Below are 21,661 nucleotides of genomic sequence, written 5' to 3' on the forward strand. Positions count from 1 at the left end.
CCAACATATGGCTGCCATTCATCCTGACCTAACCCCAAAGTAATAGTAACTCTCTAACAACATAAATATCTCAAACTACAACAGCAACATTTATTGAGTGCTTAAGATGATCCGAGCACTATTTTAAATGTTTTACACAAATTATTTAATTTTTACAACTCAGTAGCAGAATGACTGTCATACCCATTTGATAGGTGAGAACACTGAAACAGAGAAAGAAAGGAGGCAGTAACTCACCTAAAGTCATACAGGCGCAGCCAGCAAGCTGCAGGTCCAGACTTCGAACCTCGGCAGCCGGCCTTCAGAGGGCGCCCTCCCCTAGTCTGCCTGTCCAAGAGTAAGGATGTGTGGGCATTTCCTGAGAGGGGCAGGAGAGCAAGGTGACGGTTCCAGACAGGAGGCTCCTAAAGCTGCGCCCCCAGGGATGACAAGCCTGGTGGTATTCCCTGTTTCAGCTGTCACGTCCCACCTTCTCCCAGAGCCTCCAACCTTGGACTGATGAGATTGGTCACAGGGGAACAGGCAGGGCTGCAGTCCGGGACAAGCCTCCACTCAGCCACACTTGGGATGTGGCCATCTCCTGATAGCCTGGGTAGCAGTTACTGGGAGGTAGAGGCCAGCCAGGCAACGCTGCCCCCAGAGCCACTTGCCCTCTCGTCCAAGGGTCCTGAAAGCAGCTTCTTCAGTATGATATACTGGGACTTGACGGCCAGCCTAGTTTCAGTGTCTGATTCCAAGTTCTAACTCAGATGCCGAATGTGACATGCCTGAATGATCTGTGCTTAGGGGCACTTGTTGTAGGCTGCGTCCCACTGTTAGTTTGGAGGTGGAGAAAGACAAGAGGTGGCTAGGTCAAGTGGGCAAGAGGAGACAGAGATTTTCTCAAAGGAGGACTCTGCTGAATGGCACTTTCCACCCAGACAGTTCCACTGAATGCTGATACAAAACATTCTAGAAGAGATGCCAAATCCAACTGAATAATGTTCTGACATCCTACAGTTTTACAAAGTAAAAATCGTGTTCTCAAAAATGCCTAGGATATTCTCCTAGAACTCAGTATCTTTTCCATTAATCTGATGGCCAATAGTTTGACAGTCTGAAATAACTGCTGATTCAATGACATACCAGCCAGCAGTTCTTTGCTAATTTTCAGTGTTCAGCTTCCTCAAATATTCCCCTTTCATTTCCTGACAACACCGGCCCTTAATGACAACACAGAAGTGTCCCCAGCCAGGTCCTCCCCTCTTGGCCATGCGCTCTAGCAGCGCACTAGCCTCTCTCCTGTGCTCATGCTCTTGATATTTCTTCATGCCTATTTTTAGTTTTCCTGGCTCAAGCTTCTTCAGGCCACTGAAACCCAACGCTCGCTCTCCTCTCTCTCTGGCGTGCGTGCTGCTGGTAGCAGCCCCCAGGTAAAGCTGCTGCAGAAATCCTTTCGTGCTCCTTCCTCAGAACACTAATGGCTTCAGGATCACAGCTCAGCTTTTAAGATGGATATAAGCTGGACGACCTTCTCAAGGGCTTTAAACTTTGAACTGAATGTGGACGTTTTTCTCTCATGACAGAATCACTCCAACTTCCCCTTTGCAGTTGCTTCTTTTCCTTGAAGGTAGCTGTGTCTTGCTTTCTTTAAAACCCTTTTCCTTCCAAATTTGCCTGCCATGCCAACCGCCATAAGCTCGTCCGTGGCCCCGCAGACAGAGGCAGAGCCCAGGTCCCCGGGGCCAATTCCCCACCCAGCCCTGGGCAAGGCCACCGAGGCTGGGGGCGGAAACCCAAGTGGCATCTACTCGGCCATCATCAGCCGCAATTTTCCCATTATTGGAGTGAAAGAGAAGAAGTTTGAGCATCTTCACAAGAAATGTCTGGAGAAGAAGGTTCTTTATCTGGATCCTGAGTTCCCACCGGATGAGACCTCTCTCTTTTACAGCCAGAAGTTCCCCATCCAGTTTGTCTGGAGGAGACCTCCGGTGAGTAGCTGCCCCGGTACTGGCTGGGTTTTCACCTCAGGGAAGTCCTCCCACTCAGCACCTCGGCTCCTCTGCAGCACATGGCGCTGGGGGAAGGGCCCTAGTGGCCTCTCCAAGGCCTCTGTCTGCCGGGGAGGCAGGGCGGATTGCTCTCCTGCCCTCTCTCTTTCTCTCTCTTCCTGAAAAAAATCTTGTTTTTTATAATTGGAACTCAGTTGAACTCATCCTATAAAAGTAAATATTCCTTTCCCAGAACAAATTTCTAACAGTCCAGATCTACACTCTCTGTTTAAATATCTGGCATCTTTATAAGATTCCTTCAGCTTTTCGGCTAAGATCATGATGTTGTTCTTTAGTTCGCCAGTAGCCATGTCTTTCTGAAACGCAGGAGCCCTGGAAAGAGGAGAGTGGCAGGCAAAGACTATTTTTTCATACATAAAATGTTAGGTTTAGAAAGAGAAACCTTAGCAATTGTTTTTATCCATACACCTCACCTCACAAATGACAGGAAGGAACACCAGAGTTAACTATGCATAGCAAGGGCAGGACAGCTCAGATTAAAACCTTTCTCTTTTAAGTAACTCTTCCAACCTCTGGGTTTCATTTATAGTGATCTACCAGGAGGAAAATAATATTCCCCCGGCTCCCATCTCTGATCATAACTCCAGTATGTCTCTTCTTAATTCAGGTAATATTTATTGAGCGTCTACTAGAGCCAGAAACCCGGCCATCAGCTGGGAGACAGCGGCAAATAAAAACAACAAAACTTTCTGCTCTCCTGGAGCCTAGAGTCCTGAGGGGAAGACAGGCATTGAACAAGAGTGACGCTGTCAGGAGAGAGCGTTCAGGGTGCAATGGGATCATAAGGCCAGGAGAGTAACCTAGAGGGGGAAGAAACCCTCCCTGAGGAATATTTAACCTGTCCATTAGCCATGTTTTTCTTTTTCACTGGGAAATGGAATATCCAGGAACCCTGTTCTCACCCTGTGGGTTCCACAAGGATGCCTTTCCTCTCCTGACAGTGTGCGGGAAGGCCGTGGCTGTCCTGAGGGCCCCCAGTCGAGACGAGAGGACTGGAAGGAACTTCATTCTCCAACCTAGTTGCGGCCCTGCTGCCAGAGTCCTAAGACACGTCACATCCCTGCTGAAATAGCTTCAGTGGCACCGTCTCTCCTCTCCCCAGGCCTCCAGAATAAGCCCAAACCCTTTACCTGAGGTATAGGCCCTTCTCAAGCTGGCCCTGCCTACCTGCCCACTCCTTCTTCACCCCTCACCCTGACACATTCGGCTGCTCTGTTGCCCCAAGTCCTCTCAGACCTCGAGGCCTTTGCTCGTGGTTCATGTTGTTTGTCTGTCTGGAAGACCCTTCTTGTTTTTATTGGATTTGTTCCTCTCTCTTATTATTCTTTTATTGGATTTGTTACCTGCTCTCCAAAACTCTGCTCAGGTGTCACTTCCTTTTGGCCTTCTCATGTCTGCTCCTCCTCTGCTGACAGCAGGGGCCATTCCTGCTCTTAGGTTCCTCTTTGGACTCCCCAGCAGAGGCCAGGCTCACAATAAGTACTCAACTGCTGGTAGTGAATGAAAAAACCACATCTGAGGGCGTCAACCACCGACAGATAAGGACAGCCCACATTCCCAGGCTGGGAGTGTCTAAGACAGCCTTTTCTAATATTACTGCAGAGAAAAATACAAAAACCTTACAAATACTGTTTATAGTGAAATCATTGGTGGAATTTAGTCTTAAAAGCTAGACTTGCATATTAATAAAAATGGTTTAAGGGTCTCTCATGCTCTAGGCCCTAGATGGGCCCCAAAACACTGTGTCAGTGTGATGTGAGTGGCATCAGAAGACCTGTTTGCTCCAAATTATGCTCCCACCAACAATAAAAATCCTGAATTTTGTACCGTCACTAAAGGTCCAGAGAGCAAAGCCCACTCCTGGCTAAACTGTCTCTATATCCCCTGGGGTTAAGATTGGGGGAACACTGCCTCTTGGGTTCATTAGCATAAGTTAGAATATAGACTTGGAGATGGTCAGAGTTGGAAAGGAATCTTAGAGATGTGGTCCAGCCGCCTCACGTTCAGGTGAATTGGTCAAGGTCCAGAAAGGGCAAATGACTTCTCTAAGAAGTCACACAAGTTGACTGAAATTGAAACACTGAAATGACTCCAGAACTTTCTGAAATGTAAAGCACTTCTTGGAAACCTGTTTTCCATGCACTCCGTAGATGTTGTGACCTCTTCCAGGTTTGAGCAGTCTGGAAAGGAGGTTGTCCTAGGAGAGGCCCTCCCTGCTTTTACTAAGGCACGCAATCACTGCAGACCAACCTGAATTTTTCTTCACAGTCCAGTGCTGCTCACGGCAGTCAGGCGACAATGATGGCTGCGGGAGAACTGTGCATGGCCACCTGCGATTCTAGGCCAGGTAGCATGCAGCAGCACTTCCAGCCTCTCCCTCCTGAAAGGAGAGACCCTGATCCTGCCCCCAGCTCCCGTGAACCCTTCTCACATGCTGACCCCTGACCCGTGGTTCCCCACACACTCCTCCTCCTTCAGGGAACAGCATGCACCGAGTCTCCAGGCCAAACAATCTCATCCCTCTAGTCTCTCCTTACATGGTCTATTTCTAGGATCAGATGGCAAACAATCCATACAATACTTCCCAATTGTTAAGCCAAGTTTTCTTGATGGCAAAACCCTGGGCACAAGAGGATGGCTTCTGGAACAGGGCTTCGGGGAGACTGATGGGCTCCTGCCCAAAATCACTGGGGATGGGTGTGGGGCAAACACGTGTTTCATTCCATGTGGTGGGGGCTTCGGTCACACACACTCCTGGCCTTTCTCCTCCCCTGACCGGGTTTGCAAAGAGAACCTGACCTGTGAAGCCCAGCCCTTTTCTTCCTGGGAGCAAGCTGCCTGCTTCTTACAGCAAGTTGGACAGAGTCAGGCCCTGTGGGGAGTCCTGCAGAGGTCCTGGGCCTCCTGCCGCTACTAGTGGTTAGTAGATAACAGCTAATCTTTTTTTTGTTGTTTTAATTTTTTATTAAGGTATGATTGATATACACTCTTATGAAGGTTTCACACAAAAAAACAATGTGGTTACTACATTTACCCATATTATCAAGTCCCCACCCATATCCCAAAGCAGTCACTGTCCATCAGTGCAGCAAGTTGCCAGAGATCCACTATGTCCCTTCTCTGTGATACACTGTTCTCCCCGTGATCCCCCACACCATGTGTACTAAACATAATACCCCTCAGTCCCCTTCTCCCTCCCTCCCCACCCCTCCCCTTTGGTAACCACTAGTTCATTCTTGGAGTCTCTGAGTCTGCTGCTATTTTGTTCCTTCAGTTTTGCTTCCTTGTTATACTCCACAAATGAGGGAAACCATTTGGCACTTGTCTTTCTCCACCTGGCTTATTTCACTGAGCATAATGTCCTCCAGCTCCATCCATGTTGTTGCAAATGGTAGGATTTGTTTCTTTCTTACGGCTGAATAGTATTCCATTGTGTATATGTGCCACATCTTTTTTATCCATTCATCTGCTGATGGACACTTAGGTTGCTTCCATATCTTGGCTATTGTAAAAAGTGCTGTGATAAACATAGGGGTGCATATGTCTTTTTTAGTCTGAGAAATTGTATTCTTTGGGTAAATTCCAAGGAGTGGGATTCCTGGGTCAAATGGTATTTATATTTTTAGTTTTTTGAGAAACCTCCATACTGCTTTCCACTATGGTTGAACTAGCTTACATTCCACCAGCAGTGTAGGAGGGTTCCCCTTTCTCCGCATCCTTGCCAGCATTTGTTGTTCTTAGTCTTTTCAATGCGATAACAGCTAATCTTGATTGAGAACTTGCCACATGACTATATTATTCTAAGTACTTCCATATTGTAACTCATTTAGTCTTGACAACAAACCTGTGAGGGAAGGACTATTATCATCTCCACCTGACAAATGAGGAAACTGAGTCTCAGAGGAATAAATAACCTGCTCCAGATCTCCCAGTTAGTAAAAGGTGAAGCTGGGATTTGAACCCAGGCAATCAGCTCTAGAACCCTAGCTCTTAATAATGAAATCTCTCTAATTCTGAGATTTAGATGACAATATCAGACTTATTAACAACAAATGTGGCATTTGGACTGCCAGACATTTTTGTCTTATTCCCCCACTGGTTCAAAACTCAGGCATGGAGATGAGGTGTCACATGTTGGTCCTCCACAAGCCACAACAGGCACTGAGCGACATCTGAGGGTTTGCACTGTGCAAGCAGAGCTTCGGTGAGCCGGAGATGGAGCGGCGCAGTAGTAAGAGCTCAGTCTCATCTATGTCCAGGTCCTGGGCCTGCTACCTACCACTTGGACGAATCTTGATCATGTACTTTTCTCTGGGCCACAAGTTCCCCATCTGAAAAAAATGGGGAATGATCATAATAAAAGAAGTTATCTCATCAGGTGGTTGTGAAGACCTGATGAGTTAATGGGCACTGAAGGCTGACAGGGTGCCTGGCATACAGGTGCCCAATAAACCCAGAATGTTCTTATCAGCACCTACATCTCGTTGAGCAGCCTCTTAAAAGAGGCAACATCATAAACATCTTTCCAGCTTCATTTGTGCCTAGGACCAACCAAGGGATTAACCACAGCAATATATTTGAATACATCATGCCTAATCTAAATGAATCCATCCAACTGAACATGAGAAATATGTGTGTGAACAGTCCTATCCGGGGCAGGCAACTGCTTGTCCTTTTGGGAAATTTCAGTCATCCACATCTGATAGAAACTGTGTGAAGATGCAAGGGACATTCGAGTATTAAGGTGACCACATAAAGGGGGATCACATTGGGCTGGGGAATGTGACAACTCCCTCAGTAATTGGCTAAAAAGACCACAGAGAAAAGTGGGCAAGCAAATGCTTCCATTTTCCTCACTGGCACTTGCTTCATGCATATCAGATTTCTCCATACTCTGGTGCAATCACTCTCAAAATCAGGGGCAACCAGGTTCCCTTTGCTTTTGGAGGGATGAGAAATGAGGGGCCAGTTGCAAACTCTTGTGTGTCTGGCATCCTCCTTACCCTCGGTGATGTGGGATCCACGAATCAAGCCGGAGGCCTGTGAGGGGATTTCTCCCTTTGAGTCCTTCAACGGCAGAGACCCCAACATGTTCCTGAGCCTCCCCTATCTCTGCCCCTAAGTGGATCACCTTTCTGTAAATTCCGTCTCATTCCAGCCCCATCTCATCAGGTCTGTGGGGGAGGAGTCCTCTCTATATGGGAGCCAGGTTAAACCAGACTGAGGTTAAACTTCACTCCATGGATATGGCCTCACTGTCTCTTGGCTCTTCCAGAAGAAGTTATTTCCTATTTAGGCCTCCAATTCACAGCTCAGAATTGAAGTCAATGCTGCGTCATTGATATACAGCCACCTCCCACTTATCCTCCTAGCTTTTTCTGGGAAATCTGTTCTGCCTTCCTCCCCTGCCCTCCAAGCTCCTGGTGCTGAGAGCTGGGACTCTGCATTTCCCCTAAGCAACTTTCTGCCCAGCTCTCTGTTGCCACTGGCTGTTGGGGGCCAGGAGATTGATCGCCTTCCCCTTATCCCCAGATTCAGTGCTTTATCATTTGCTGGCAGAGACTGGACCTTCAACCATACACTGCCTAACCAACCTCTTCCCTTCAAATCCTGCCCCATCCCTTCATCTTGTCAGGGCTTCTCCACCCTTTGCTAGCTCAGAGCTGGGTCTCAACATCACCCCCACTTCTCTGGTGTGTGCCCTCCCCCTCACCTGTCACTGCTCTCACAGCCCATATCCAGCTGTGCTTTGCCCTGTTGGTCTGACCAAGCTCTTAGCCCTGCTCGTCTATGTTCCTCGGACCTGCTAGTCCTTCTACCAACAGCTGGACCTGAGGAAAGCTATTTCCCAGACAGACAGCAGCCCCTTTACACTCCAAACAGGTGACTTTATTCTCTGTAGATCCAATACCTGGGAATCTTTTTAAGAATGGAGTTTAGATAAGTTTCTCAAGCTGCAATTCATCATGAACCATATTTCACCAAGTCTAGAAGATTTTGGAGTTGGTACTTTCTTAATCTTATCAGTTGTCCACAGAAGGTCAGGACCACCACCAGCTGAATTCAACTGAAGGAAGCTTTTTAATGTAAGATGCATTATAATTTCAGAGAATTAAAATGTGTGTGTGGGGGGGGAGTGCCTTAGAATGGAAATATAAGGCCCCACTCCCATATAACTCAGTTATGCCATCCCCTTCCTACCCTCCTCCCGAACCATTTCTGTTTCCCATGCCACCCTTCAGCAGGATCCAAGCACACCATCTGGTCTCTTGCCCCCTCCCAAGTCCTCACCATCCAGGCAAAACCAACTTCTCCCTGTCCCAAGGCTGTTACACCAAAATCAGTCAACCAATCATTACATTCTTAAGGTTAGATCTTATTACCACTACAAAACTATCTCTGAGGTTTTACAAATATTCATCAAATATACTTGAGAAAAGTGAATTCTTAGCATGGCAGGATCTTCAGCTTCTCTCTTCAAGAGGAAAACTCAAAAGGGAAAATGAGGGAGAGTCTTATAATTACAGAGAGAGTAATTTCTCTCTGGGGGGGTGGTGGATATAATTGTTTCCTATGGGGGAAAAAAACAAAATTGCTGGTTTACTTGCTAGAAGGAGGTGAGCTAGGACAGAAGCCAAAGTGGGATGGGGGAAACAACAGGGCAGGAGGCCACCCACCCAGAAAGCAGAGTGTGGGACGCCTGGGATGGGGAAAGAGAGAAGCAGAGAAGCATAAAGAAGAAACTGCCAGGAACCCCCTGTCTTGCCAATGGGTTTCAGACCCAGGCAAGTTCACTCTTGATTTGGTGAGACTGAAAAATCACAATGGAATGTTCTTGGGGTGAAAGGGTTTATACCCAACTTTATTCCCACGGTGGCCGGTCAAGTGCTAGAATCCTGCCCACTCAGAGCGAGTCTGTACGCAACAAGCTGGTCTCTGCTTCTGGGCCTCTCTGCCCGCACAGCCATCTCAGTCTCTGTCTGTCTTTTGCACTGCCACCGCTCCAATCTCTGCTCTCCTGCAGCCAAACAGCCCTGAGCACTGGGCAGTGCTCTTTATATAGAATAAATAATAACACATTGCCCACACGTGTGCAGTGAGCCAGCTGACCAGGGCCAGGTGAGAAGCCTGGCCATAGGAACATTTTCTCTGTACCCACTGACTGGTGCAGGTGAGGAGGCTCTGCCCTCTTGGAGACTGGAGTGGGGTGGGATCTGCAGGGAACCATGATGCCCCAGCCAACACCTGGGAAGCATTCTGCTTAAGAGAAGCTGACACTTGACCATTTTCATCCAACCTTCAAGTTTAAATAATCACCATGAGAACTTTTAGAATTTGATTATATACTCTGAAACACCAGGAATACAGTATAAAAACTCCTTATAAATCACAGGATTGAAAATATTTGGGAACTACTTCCAGCTGTTGCAGGTAGATGGGTTTCTTTCCTGATTAAAGGTTGTGGAGGGAAAACAGATGCCCCCATCTCCTCAAGAGCCTGCAGTGCATCCTTTCACAGCCAGGAAGCTCATCCTGGAAGCCAGAACTCTTCAGGCCACAGTGTCGCTCTGATGCAGAGCTCAGTGAAATCAAGGTAGTGATTTCGTCTATTCAGTAGTTCTCCCTATTCATGATGAAAACGTCATCCTTTCTTTAGTTGCTTCAGATCAACTAGCTTTACCCCGTAGGTTGTGATTATTCCAGCACTGGAGAGGTCAGGACTCTGATCTATATACAGTCCATCCTCATTATTCATAGAGTTCACCTACTCACTAAAATGTATTTATAACCCCAAAATCAATACCCATGGGGCTTCTCTGGTCATCTGTGGGCATGTGCAGGGCAGTGAAACATTTGAGTTGCCCTATGAGCACACTTCCAGCTGAAGTCAAGCAAGGCGATTCTGCTCCTTGCTTCAGCTCTCAGACCATAAACAAGGTGTTTTCCATTGTCTGTTTAGTGCCACGTTTTTATACTTCCTGTTGGTGCTTTCTCAGCTTCGAGGGCCCCCTGAGTGTAGGGCTGAAACGCTGTCTGATGTTCCTAAGTGTAAGAAGGCTGTTAGAGAAGCTTCGTTCAGGTGTGAGTTACAGTGCTTTTGGCCGTGAGTTCAATGTTAATGAATCAATAATATATAATAAATAAGGTGTCTTTAAACAGAAACACACATAAAATAAAGTTTTGTATCAGTGGGTTGATAAAAATGTTGTGATCAGAGACTGACAGGAATCTAACCCTATATTTCCTCTAGGAGCAATGGTTCAATATTCACTGATTCTGCATTCACTGCAACTTTATAGATTGTCACTTCCATGAACAAGAATCAGCTGTGCTGCCTATGGTCTCTGGATTCTTAAATATCACAGCTTGAAAGAATACCCAATTAAGAGTGTGATCAGTGAAATACTGCAGCATATTTTAATCCTTTATAGTCATTATTCTTTTTGATGTTCAAATTGTCCCATCTTTGGACAGTGGGAGCCCCCCTACAAGTTGCCTGTATCATGTGACATGACCCCATTAATTTTCAATAGCTTCCTTGTTTTCTGGCCACAGCAAAATGCCCAGGCTCATCTTGTACATTTCTTGCCCCAGACTTGGAATGAATCATTTCTTCAAAGATCCTTATTCCTCTTAGTATGAGGTGGATTTAAAGTAAAAGGGTGAAATGTAGAAGCTGGCTGACCACCGACTGCCCAGAACTCCATACTTGGCCACTGCATCGGCAATCGGAAGTTGGAAACTTCCCAACAACATGGGGTGACACAGAGATCTCTTGCTCTAATGACCTTTGCCATATGCTCTATCACCTCTGTAATTAATACTGCACTCTGTGCATCTTCACAGCCAGGGCGTCATTTGACCTGTGTTACTCAATTCTGAGAAGATGAAATCCTGAGTTGTACAAAATAAAATTTACTTCATGCCAAGTGTGAAATGAGAAGGAGGAAGCAGAATGACAGGACAGACTCACAAATGGAGTGGGCCCCCCTCTTCCTAGGGCTCGGGGCCCCGCCGCTGTGCAGCTTCTCTCAGGGTTCTTAGTTCTCTTTCCAGTGAACCTGGCTTGGCAGGAGGTCTGCCTAAAATATGTTTTGTAGTGTCATCTTCTGTCAGACGGTTAGAGAGAAGTGGGATACTGGACTAGCCACAAAGAGGAAGAACCGGGGGTAACAGTGGGTAAGACAGCTGTATTTACAACCAAACTGACTTGGTCTGGACCCCAGCTCTGCCATTAGCAAGTCACATCAGCTTTCTAAGTTTCGTTTTTCTCTTCTGTAATGGGAAGAATGATATTCTCATCATACGGCTGTTCCGAGCTGGCATCTGTAAAGCCCCAGGAAATGCTCAAGGTTAGGTAGCGAATACTGTTGGCACAGGCAACAAAGGACAGGAGTGTGACACAGGGATGAAATGCCCAGGCTTCAAAATCAGAAAAGCTTGATACAAATCCCAGCTTCATCTCTTTCCAATATGACCTCAAGCAACTTACTGGTCATTCCTGGGGTCCCAGTTTCCTCATCTGTGAAAAGAAAATGAAAATTCCTACTTTCATAGAGTTGTGGTAAAGATTAAATGAGATACTGCATATGACATGCTTAGCATGAGTCAACAAATAGCAATGATGGTCACTGAAAGACAAAACGAGGTGCCCAGTTGAGAGCCAGCCCTCTCTCCACTCAGCAGAGAACCGTAACAGTGCCATTGTGGTGTTGGCGTGGGCAGGGCATAAGTTTTGGTGAAAGTGGCAATTCTAAAAATAATTTTAGGACTGCCTCCCATTCTATTCCGTGAGACAGCAGCTCCTCCTGAGGGTCCTGGTAAAGACAAGTTCTAGATACAATGGTGAAAAAGTTGAAATAACTCAGCAGTACAATGCTGGAAATGGGAAGGGCGGGGACAGAAACAGACAAGCAATGTGTGAGAAGATGCATTTCCCTGATTATGAATGAGGCGGAGCATCTTTTCTTACATGCACATATTTCTTGATCACTCATTATCTTGCTGTCCATGAAATACCTGTTAACATCTTTTGCTAGTTTTTCTGTTGTTTGTCTTTTTCAACTTGCATTGTAGGCACTCTTTATATACCCCGGACACTAATAATTTATTAGCTAGATGTGCTATAAATAATTTCTCCCACTTTGTGACTTGCCTTTTCATTCTCTGAAAGATATTTTTTATTTAAAAAGTCCTTAATTAAAAGCTCCTAATTAAAAGTTCTAAATTAATTCATTATTTCTTCCTTTAAGGTTAGTTCTTCTGTGTTCAGTTAAGAAAATTTTTGCTAAACCAAAGTTATTCTTCTTTATTATCATTTAGAAACATTTTTTCTGCCTTTATATTTGGGTCTATAATCCAGCTAGAAATTTTTTTTCCATGTAAGATACGGATCACATTTTGTTTTTTTTCCATATGGATATTCAAAGGTATCAGCACAATTTGTTAAAAAGAAAACCATTTCTCCACTGTTCTGCAATGCCACATTTTAAGTAAATCAGATGTCTGTCAACATGTGGTTCTGTTTCTGCATTCTCTACTGCATTGCATTTGTATTTATTTGTCTATCTTTGTGCCAACCCCACACCTTGTGTCAGTAAGTCTTAACATTCAATAAAAGAAGTTTCTCAACTTGTTTTTCTTCTTCAGTATTGTTTAAGCTGTATCTGGCTCTTTGCCTTTCCATTTAAATGTTAGAATCAGAGTAGAGTTCCACAAAAAAATTAAGAGTTATGTTGGAAATTTTATGATGGGTTGCATTGATCAGTATGGGAAGAATGCACATCTTGACAATACTGAGTCTTTCTATCCATGAAGCAGGGATGTCTCTCCATTTAACTAGGTCTCCTTTAGTATCTTTCAATCAAGTTTTTAAAAATTTTCTCCATAAAGGTCTTGAATATCTTTCATCAGATTTATTCCTAAGCATCTCATTATTTTTATAAATGGCATCTTTCTTAAAATTATATTTGACTTAATGAATATTCATATTTGACCTGATTTTTATAGTTCATAATGCATGATCAAAACTGAAAGTTTCTGTGATGACTGCCCGTGCACTGTTCACCATGTAAGAACTTATTCACTATGCAAGAATTTGTTCACCATGTAAGAACTTGTTCGTTATGCTTCAGAAGACTGGAGACTGTTGAGAATTAGGCTTGGGGTTGATTAATGATTGTGCATTGAGTCCCCTATACAGAATTTTATTGTTGTTAACAACCATTTGATCAATAAATATGAGAGAAGCCCTCTCAAAAAAAAATTATATTTGATTTGTCAGGCATAAGCAGGCACTTGACTTTTATCCTGTAGCCAATAGATTTATGAAACTCTAAGTAGTTCTAATAATTTGATTGTAGACCCAAAGTTATTTGTAGATTCCATGTTTCTGTGTAGATAAAGTTAGGTTATTTGTCAGGTCATTCAGTCATTTGCAAATAATGACAGGGCTGCCCACTACATTATGCACAGTTGTATTGAGCAGCCTAATTCTTGTTTTATTGCACTAACTAAATCTTCCAGCATAGTGTTAATAATAAAGGAGATTACTATTATCTTCATCTGGTTCCCAAGTTTAAAGAGAATATTCTTATTGTTTCACTATTGAATAAATTTGCTATAGATTTATTTGTAGAAACAATTTATCACTAAGAAAATTACCCTGTATTCCAGCTCTGCTAAGAGTCTGTTTTAAAATCAGGTTTGATGAACTTTATCAAATACTTTGTCTGCATATGTTGAGAAACCCATGTGGTTTTCCTCCTTTAAACAGTTAATATACAAAATTACATTAGTAGTTTTCCAATGTTAACCCATTGCATTTTTAGAATAAACCAAACTTAGAATAATATTAGGTTTTCTATACATCACTGAATTTTGGTTTGTAAATCTCTTATTTAGGTTTTTGCATTATGTGATCTTTAGTGAGACGGGCTTATTATTTCCCTTTCTTGCAAATGATCAATAGCTTTATTTTCAATAGACAATATGAGGGCCGTAGAGCACTTTTACTCTAAGAACTCCTTTTCTAACACTCCATTATCGTTCAGAATTTTAGCTCTATCTTGATTTTTCAACCTTAAAACTTAGAAAATATTATATTTTTTACCACAGTCAGTATCTGTTTACCAATTTACACATTTACTGATTTCTTTGTTTACTGTCCCTTCTTGATCCTTAGACTTTTCCTTCTAGAACAATTTTACTTTTTCCTTGTACATTGTTTAGAGGTTCCTTTAGTGAGGGTCTATTTGTAGGGGGTATTCTCAGTTTTTATTTGTATGAAATTTGCTGTCATGCTGAAATAGTCTTCCTGAGTAATTAGTCCTGGGTTGATTCTCAGTACTGTCATCTGGCTTACATTGAAATCAGCAGTCATTCTAATTGACGTCTCTTAATGGGCCATCTGCTTTTTCTCTCTGACTGCTTTTAAGATCTTCTCTTTGTCTACAGTGTTCCGCAATACCACTATGTTGCATCTAAACATTTATTTCTTTATATCTTTCCTGCTTAGGATTCATTCGGATTCCTGAATCTGAGGATTGGAGTCATTGATGAGTTGTAGAAAATTTCTCAGAATATTAATTTTTCCATGTTTTCTATTATTTTCTAGAACTCCAAATAGATAAATGTTGAACTTAGCTTGCTCTAGACCTTATATAACTTAACTGCTTTTTTTCTTTCTTTTAAAATACATTTCTCATCTCTTTGAGTCTCTGTGTGATGTTCTAGGTGATTTATTCTGATATAGCTTCCAGTTCACTAATTCTCATTTCAGTACCACCTAATTCAATTACTGAATTATTAAATTTCAATGTGTGAGCATTTATTGGATTCTGGTTAAAAAAATAAAGGCAGCTATAAAAGACATTTGGAGAAAAACAGAAGAAATTAGTATATAGATTTGGATCTTGTAAAATATTAGGGAGTATTAGTTACTTTTCTTAGTGATAATGGCATTCGGTCCGTAGGAGGGTGTTCTTGTCCTTAGGAGATATCTGCTGTATCCTAAGTATACTCTAAGTATTTAGGTGTGAAGTGCCATGATACCTACAACATTCTTTCAAATGGTTCAGGAAAAAAATAAAATCTATATATACATATATAGATAGGTAAAACAAAGGTGGCAAAATGTTAACAATTGTTGAATCTAGATGTAGGCTATATGGGTGCCCATTCTTTAAACTTTTTTGTAAGTCTGAAGTTTTTCACAATAAAATAGAAGAAAACTATAATAACTAAAATTTAAAATTTCAATAACAGGGTTAAAATATAAAATCAAGGGAATTTAGAATGTAGAACAAACAAGCAAACAAACAAATGGAAAAATACGATAAAATTGAAGGAGGTTTAACATATGACTTTAAGGAGTTTAAAAAAAAAAAGGAAATCACTGAAAAGGAGAGAAATGTCAAGTAAATAATATAAAATTATCCTTCACTGAAAATGAAAGTCTCTGTATTGAAAGAAGTCACCGAGGGCTCAGCACAAAGAATTTTTAAAAAAAAAACACCTCAAATGAAGGCTCATCATTGTGGCTTTTGGAACAGGGAAGGTGACAGGGAGAATGAGAGAAAATTCTAAAGGTTTTCAGAAGGAAAGAATAGGTTACATACAAAGAATGTTCACCAAAATTGCATCACACTTCTCAAGAACTCCTGATGCATGGAACAGTGAAACACCACCTTCAGAATTCTGAAGGAAACTGGTTTTCTATCTAAACTACCCAGCTAAATCCTCAATCAGGGGTAAAGATACAAAAGAGATAAGAGTTAAGATGGCAAGGACCCAGGCAATGTACTTCCCACACACACATTCTTAGGAAGCTCTAAGTTGTGTGGTGATAAAATCAAGGAGTAAACCAAAGAAACGTTAAGATCCAGGAAACACAATTCCACCCAGAGGGTCAGTCCCAGGCCACTGCTGCAGACCTGGAGGGCAGCCAGTCCTGACTATAGGTGAGAAGGAGGCTGCAGAGAAGGGCCTTGGTGGTGGGACAGTGGAAATGTCTGATGAATTTAAATATTTGAAAACCCTGTTGCTGGGCATAGCATTGATAGATACATTAAAAAATAATAATAAGAGAATTATAAAGAATAAGAAAAAAGAAACATTTATACAGAAAGGAAATGTACCACAGCATACTCCTTGGCTAGTGAACAATAGCTGGGTGAACCTTTACCTAATCATACTTAAAGTAAATACTGAATTTTAATTTTACCAAAACTTGTGACAACTATTTTGGGAAGATGGTGGGCATAGAGTAATGTGAGAAACTAAGTCTCATCAAAATAGGAACTCTATTGATACTTTCTAATAATAAATTTAAAAATATAACATGAACGTATTACTTAGAAAATATAGAGCTAAATACCAGAAGAAAGAGCTAACAGAATTAAAAGGGGCTGTCTCTGAGGAGGGGATTGGCTGAGAAGAAACTGCTTATTTCTCTATGTATCTTTTGTCATGTTTGGTGTTTAAAAACTTTTTTTATGTATATACTGAACAAAAATAATTCTTAAAAGAACTGACTTCAAAAATTATTTTGAGTTATTCCAGCACCCTGGAAGGCAAATATCACGGTTTCAAACTCTAGTGGATATTGGAATCCCCTGGTGTGCTTGTGGAATCCCAGGCCCTTACCAGTACTCAGCTCCTTTGGTCTGGGATGGTCCTTGGGAATCTGTAATTTAAACTGGCACCGCAGGTGATTCAGATGCCAGGAGCCCAAAGAAAGCACCCTGAGAAGCACAGAGTAGACGAAGGCCGACAGGAATGGGCAGGGGGATGACATCCTCCTAGTGGGGAGGCTGCCAGATGGAGTTTCCACCCACATCAGCTCCCTGCTCGTACATGAGAGTTGCCCATTTAAGCATGAAAAAACTTTGAAAGAGCAGAGCTTTCTTGTGAATATAATTCGGACACAGGTTTTTCCTTCTTCCCCACCTACCACATTCTCTGCCTCAAAGGTCTTGAATTTGTAACCGTGATGTCTGTTCGTTGTCACTGGGGCTTTCCCTAACAGTGACTTTCATTTGAGGTTGAGTTACATACCCTCTGGGTCCTTCTCTCATGTTAGAGTCCCTGTATGGCCAGTCAAGGTCTTTGGGGGGATGGGGCAGCGATGTCAGGAGAATGAAGGCTTCATTAACCTCAGACAATGGCTTGGAGAGGATTCCTTCTATGCGTTCAGCCGCCTGTATAGGATTAGTGTATACAGCATGTTTTGAAAGCCCCATGCTATACCCCACTGGCTGCCAGGGTCAAATGAATGCCTTTTGCTGAGGCAGGGTAAGCCTCTCCGGAGCTAGTTTCTCTTTTCAAAGGTAGAGTCCCATGGAGGTGCCCTAAAGGTCTACAGACCTTTGTGGCCTGTCCTGGGGTTGTCCCTGCTCTCTTGCTCCCCTCACTGGCTCCCTCTCTGACTGCCATGGTGTGCCTTCGACCATGGGCTCAGGGGCCTCCAGCCAAAGCTGCTGACTCTGACCATGGGCTTTCTCTGGGCGGTGTTCATTTCCATCGCGCTTCGGAGGGTGGAGGAGCTATATAGGCTCCAGCCCATTCAGAGGAGGATTAGGACTGGACTGAGGGCACAGTGGGAGAAGCCGCAGGGAGGGCCCAGCTCCACTCCCTGAGCAGTCTCCATGCCCTACCTGCTGCCAGGATTCTTCTGTGACCGTGTGATCCGGGAGAGGGAAAGGAGGAATGGAGAGGGTACCATCTCACAGCCACTCAAGTATGAGGGGCAGGATTTTGTTGTTCTCCAACAACAGTGCCTGGCTCAGAAGCGCCTGTTTGAAGATTGTGTGTTCCCAGCAGGTGTTCAGGCACTGGGCTCCCATGAGCTGAGCCAGAAAATCAAGATGAAGGCCATCATGTGGAAAAGGCCACAGGTAGGGATGGGAGGGACGGGACTTCGGGGGACAGCTCCGGAGGACAGCAGACCAAGCCTGAGGCCAGAGATCCTGCTCTGAGCAAGTGGTTTATCAGGGTTTACCTACCCATGTACCCCCAAAAGACCTGCTTCCTCCTGAAACTGGAGATGTTATTTTCTAATCCCGAACTAAAGATTATTATAATACCTTATAGGTCTCTGAGACTAAATATTTTTAAGACCTAATGCACTGACTAAAATTCATAGTAAAATAGTAGTGTATAGTTGATTTTCATGTCTCTTCTTGAGAGCAGGCACTCTGGGGTGGGAACATGGAGTGGTTAAGAGTGCTAAGGCTCACCATTTCGAGAAGTATCCTTTGGAAGGTGAACTGTTAGGAAATAGGAGGCTGCAGGAGGCTGGAGACTTGCCTTATGAACCTTTTACATAAGGCTGGCTCATTAGTGATGCGTCACTTCCGTTTAAACAGAAAGGTCTGTGCTGACCAGCCAGAGTCCTTACAGGGTGGAGCAGTTTGCTCAAGGATATCTTACTGTGCAGCTGAGGAGCCCATTTGTTTCAGCTACATTGGTCAAAGTACCTGGACATGGGTAGGACAAAGCCCATTTCCCTGCCTGGAGGCACTCCAAAGCATTCAGTGCATTTAGAGGATTCAAGCAATTCTAAACCAGTGGGCTCCCAGGTGCGGTATGTGCAACCCAGTGGGCCTACAAGATGATTCATTGGAGTATATGAAAAAAATACTAGAACTAGTTCTGTCTGTTTTTTAAATAAACTGTTCATTTTAAAACAATTTTAGATTTTCAGAAAAATTGTGACACTAGCACAGAGTTCCCAAGTACCTTGTACCCACTTTTCTCAATTATTAACACAGTACATTACTCTGGTTCATTTGTTCCAATTAATTAACCAAAATTGATACATTATTATTACCTGAAGTAAGTCCATACTTTATTCAGATTTCCTTACTTTTTACTTAATATCCGTGTTCTGTTCCAATTCTCCACCTAGGATATGACATTACACTTACTACTAATATCTTCTTAGCCTCCCCTTGGCTGTGACAGTTTCTCAGGCTTCCCTTGTTTTTTATGAACTTGACAGTTTTGAGAACTGGTCCTGATGAAGCATTTTGTATAATATCCCTCAAATGGCACTTTTCTGCTAGTGTTCTCCTGATTAGACTGGGCTTATGGATTTTGGAGAGGAAGACCACAGAGGTAAAGTGCCATTTTTATCACATTGTATATCAAGAGTAGACTATCAAATGTCTTACCATTGTTGATCTTGATAACCTGGCTGAAGTAGTATTGACCTTGATAAACTGGGTAAAATAGGGTTTGTCAGTTTTCTCTACTATAAAGTTACTTTTTTCCCCTTGTCCATGCTGTACACTCTGAAAGCAAGTCACTCAACACAAGCCCACTCTTAAAAAGTGGGGAATTATGTTCTAACTCCAAGAGGGCAGAGTATCTACATAAAGTATAAGGAATTCTGCATGGGAGTTTTGTCTATTTTTCTCCATTTATTCACTTATACAGTCACTTATTTCTGTCAGTGTAGACTCATGGATATTCATTTTGTATTATGTATTATAATCCAATTCTACTTCATTTTGTTGTTCAAATTGTTCCAGCTTTAGCCATTAGGAGTTCTTTCAGTTGGTTCCTATGTTCCTTTGATATGCCCTTATTGTTGTGGGGTTTTTTGCTTTGAGCACTGTCTTACTTTCTGCAAAATGCTCCAGGCTCATCTTGTATATTTTCTGCCCCAGTCCTAGGATCAGCCACTTCCCCACTGAGCCCTATTACCTTTTATTGGAAAATAGAATTAGAAACCAAGATCGGGGTGCTAGGTGTGCTCATTGCTCCAGGGGTGTCATTGTCATTTTCCCTCTCAGTTGATAGACAAAGGAAATACATGTGTGTACTAACCCATTATATGTACATTTCTATATGTAACTCTCTGTATCTATAATAAGTGGAACATGAGTTCATACTGATTTATGCCAAACTATTTCTCTTTGTGTATGTGTGTGTGCTATTGTAAATGGATTTTTCAAAATATCAAATTCCAGTTGTTCATTACTTATAGGAAAACAACTGACTTTTATGTAGTAACCTTCTATCCTGTGACTGTGCTATACTTGCTTATCAGCTCCAGGAAGATTTTTTTTTCTTTTTGTCATTTTTTTCAGGTTTTCTACATAAACAATGTCATCTGTGAAGAACAGTTTATTTCTTCCTTTACAACCTTTATAACTTTTATTTCTTTTCTTATTTTATTGCATTAGTTAGGATTTCCAGTAGCATGTTGAATAAACATGTAAAATGAGACATTTTGACTTGTTCCTGATCTTAGAGGGAAAGCATCTAATTTCTCACCATTAAATATGAAGATAGCCACAGTTGTTTTAAAAAGTTCATTACCAAGTTGAGGTCATTCCCCATTATGCCTCAGAGTTTTTATCATAAATGGGTGTTGAATGTTGTCAAATACTTTTTATGCATCAATTGATGTGATCATATGATTTTTCTTCTTAACTTGGTGTTTTACACTGATTGATTTTCAAATGTTGCAGTAGCCTGTATACCTGGAATAAATCCCACTTGATTGTGGTATATAATTCCATTTATACATTGCTGTATTTGAGTTCTTAATATGTTGCTGAGGATTTTGTTTCTATGTTCATAAAAGATAATGACCTTTAGTTTTCTTTTCTTGCAATGTCTTTATCTGGTTTGTGTATTAGAGTAATGCTGGCCTCAGAGAATAAGTTAAAAATTATTCCCTCTACTTCTATTTTCTGGAAGCTATTGTAGAGAACTGTTACCATTTCTTCCTTGAATGTATGATAGAATTCACCAGTAAAATCATTTGGATCTGTTGCTTTCTTTTTTGGAGGATTATTCATTATTAATTAAATTTCTTTAATAGGTATAGCCATATTCAGATAATCTATTTCTCCTTGTGTGGGTTTTAGTAGGTTGTATTTAAAAAAATGAATCCATTTTATCTGTTACCAAAATTGTGGGCCTAGAGCTATATGTAGTATTCTTTTATTATCCTTTTAACGTCCACAGGATCCATAGTGATGACCTCTCATTTTTGATATTGGTAGTTTGTGTTTTCTCTTTTTTTCTTGATTAGCGTGGCTAGAGTTTTATTAATTTCATTGACCTTTTCAAAGAACTGGTTTTTTATTTTATTGTTTTTATTATTTTGCTGTTTTCAATTTCATTGATTCTGCTCTAATTTTTTATCATTTCTTTCTTCTGATTGTTTTTGGGCTGAAATTTTTCTTCTTTTTCTAGTGTCCTAAGGTAAAATATTGGTATTGATATTAGATATTTTTTCTTTTATAATATATGCATTTAAGGCTATAAATTTCTAAGCACTGCATCCATGAATTTTGATATTTTCAATTTCATTTAGTTAAAAATATTTTTAAAATTCTCTTGAAATTTCTTCGACCCATGTGTTATTTAGAAGTGTGTTGTCTGATTTCCAAATAATTTGGGATTTTCCAGTTATCTTATTGTTACTAATTTCTAGTTTCATTTCATTGGTGTCTGAGAACATACTTTGAATGATTTCTATTCTTTTAAATTCGCTGAGGTGTGTTTTATGGCCCAGAATATGGTCAGTTTTAGTGATTCCTCCATGTGACCTTGAGAAGAATGTGTATTCTCCTTTTGCTAGATGGAGTTTT

The 21,661-nt window shown here is 42.0% G+C and overlaps 1 protein-coding gene and 1 long non-coding RNA gene across 4 annotated transcripts in view; one reads left to right on the forward strand and one right to left on the reverse strand.

The window, feature by feature from the left end:
* The first annotated feature begins 1,324 nt into the window (after positions 1–1,324).
* The window catches only part of CAPN3 (calpain 3), a 50,811-nt gene continuing 30,474 nt past the window's right edge, over positions 1,325–21,661 (forward strand). For 2 of the 3 annotated variants that reach the window (XM_037018956.2, XM_073211698.1), the window contains exon 1: positions 1,331–1,970. In XM_037018956.2, coding sequence (XP_036874851.2) covers positions 1,662–1,970 — 309 coding nt within the window. In that variant the 5' untranslated portion in view covers positions 1,331–1,661. Of the gene's footprint in view, positions 1,971–21,661 lie in introns of all 3 variants that reach the window. The other variant, XM_037018959.2, reaches the window with a different exon arrangement.
* LOC118972476 (uncharacterized) overlaps positions 4,039–21,661 on the reverse strand; it is a 31,589-nt gene continuing 13,966 nt past the window's right edge. Inside the window, exon 5 of the long non-coding RNA XR_012120670.1 lies at positions 4,039–6,382. This is a non-coding gene — a long non-coding RNA (uncharacterized lncRNA). The remainder of the gene's footprint in view (positions 6,383–21,661) is intronic.

The sequence above is a fragment of the Manis javanica genome, chromosome 8 (assembly GCF_040802235.1).
Source record: "Manis javanica isolate MJ-LG chromosome 8, MJ_LKY, whole genome shotgun sequence".
Lineage (NCBI taxonomy): Eukaryota > Metazoa > Chordata > Mammalia > Pholidota > Manidae > Manis > Manis javanica.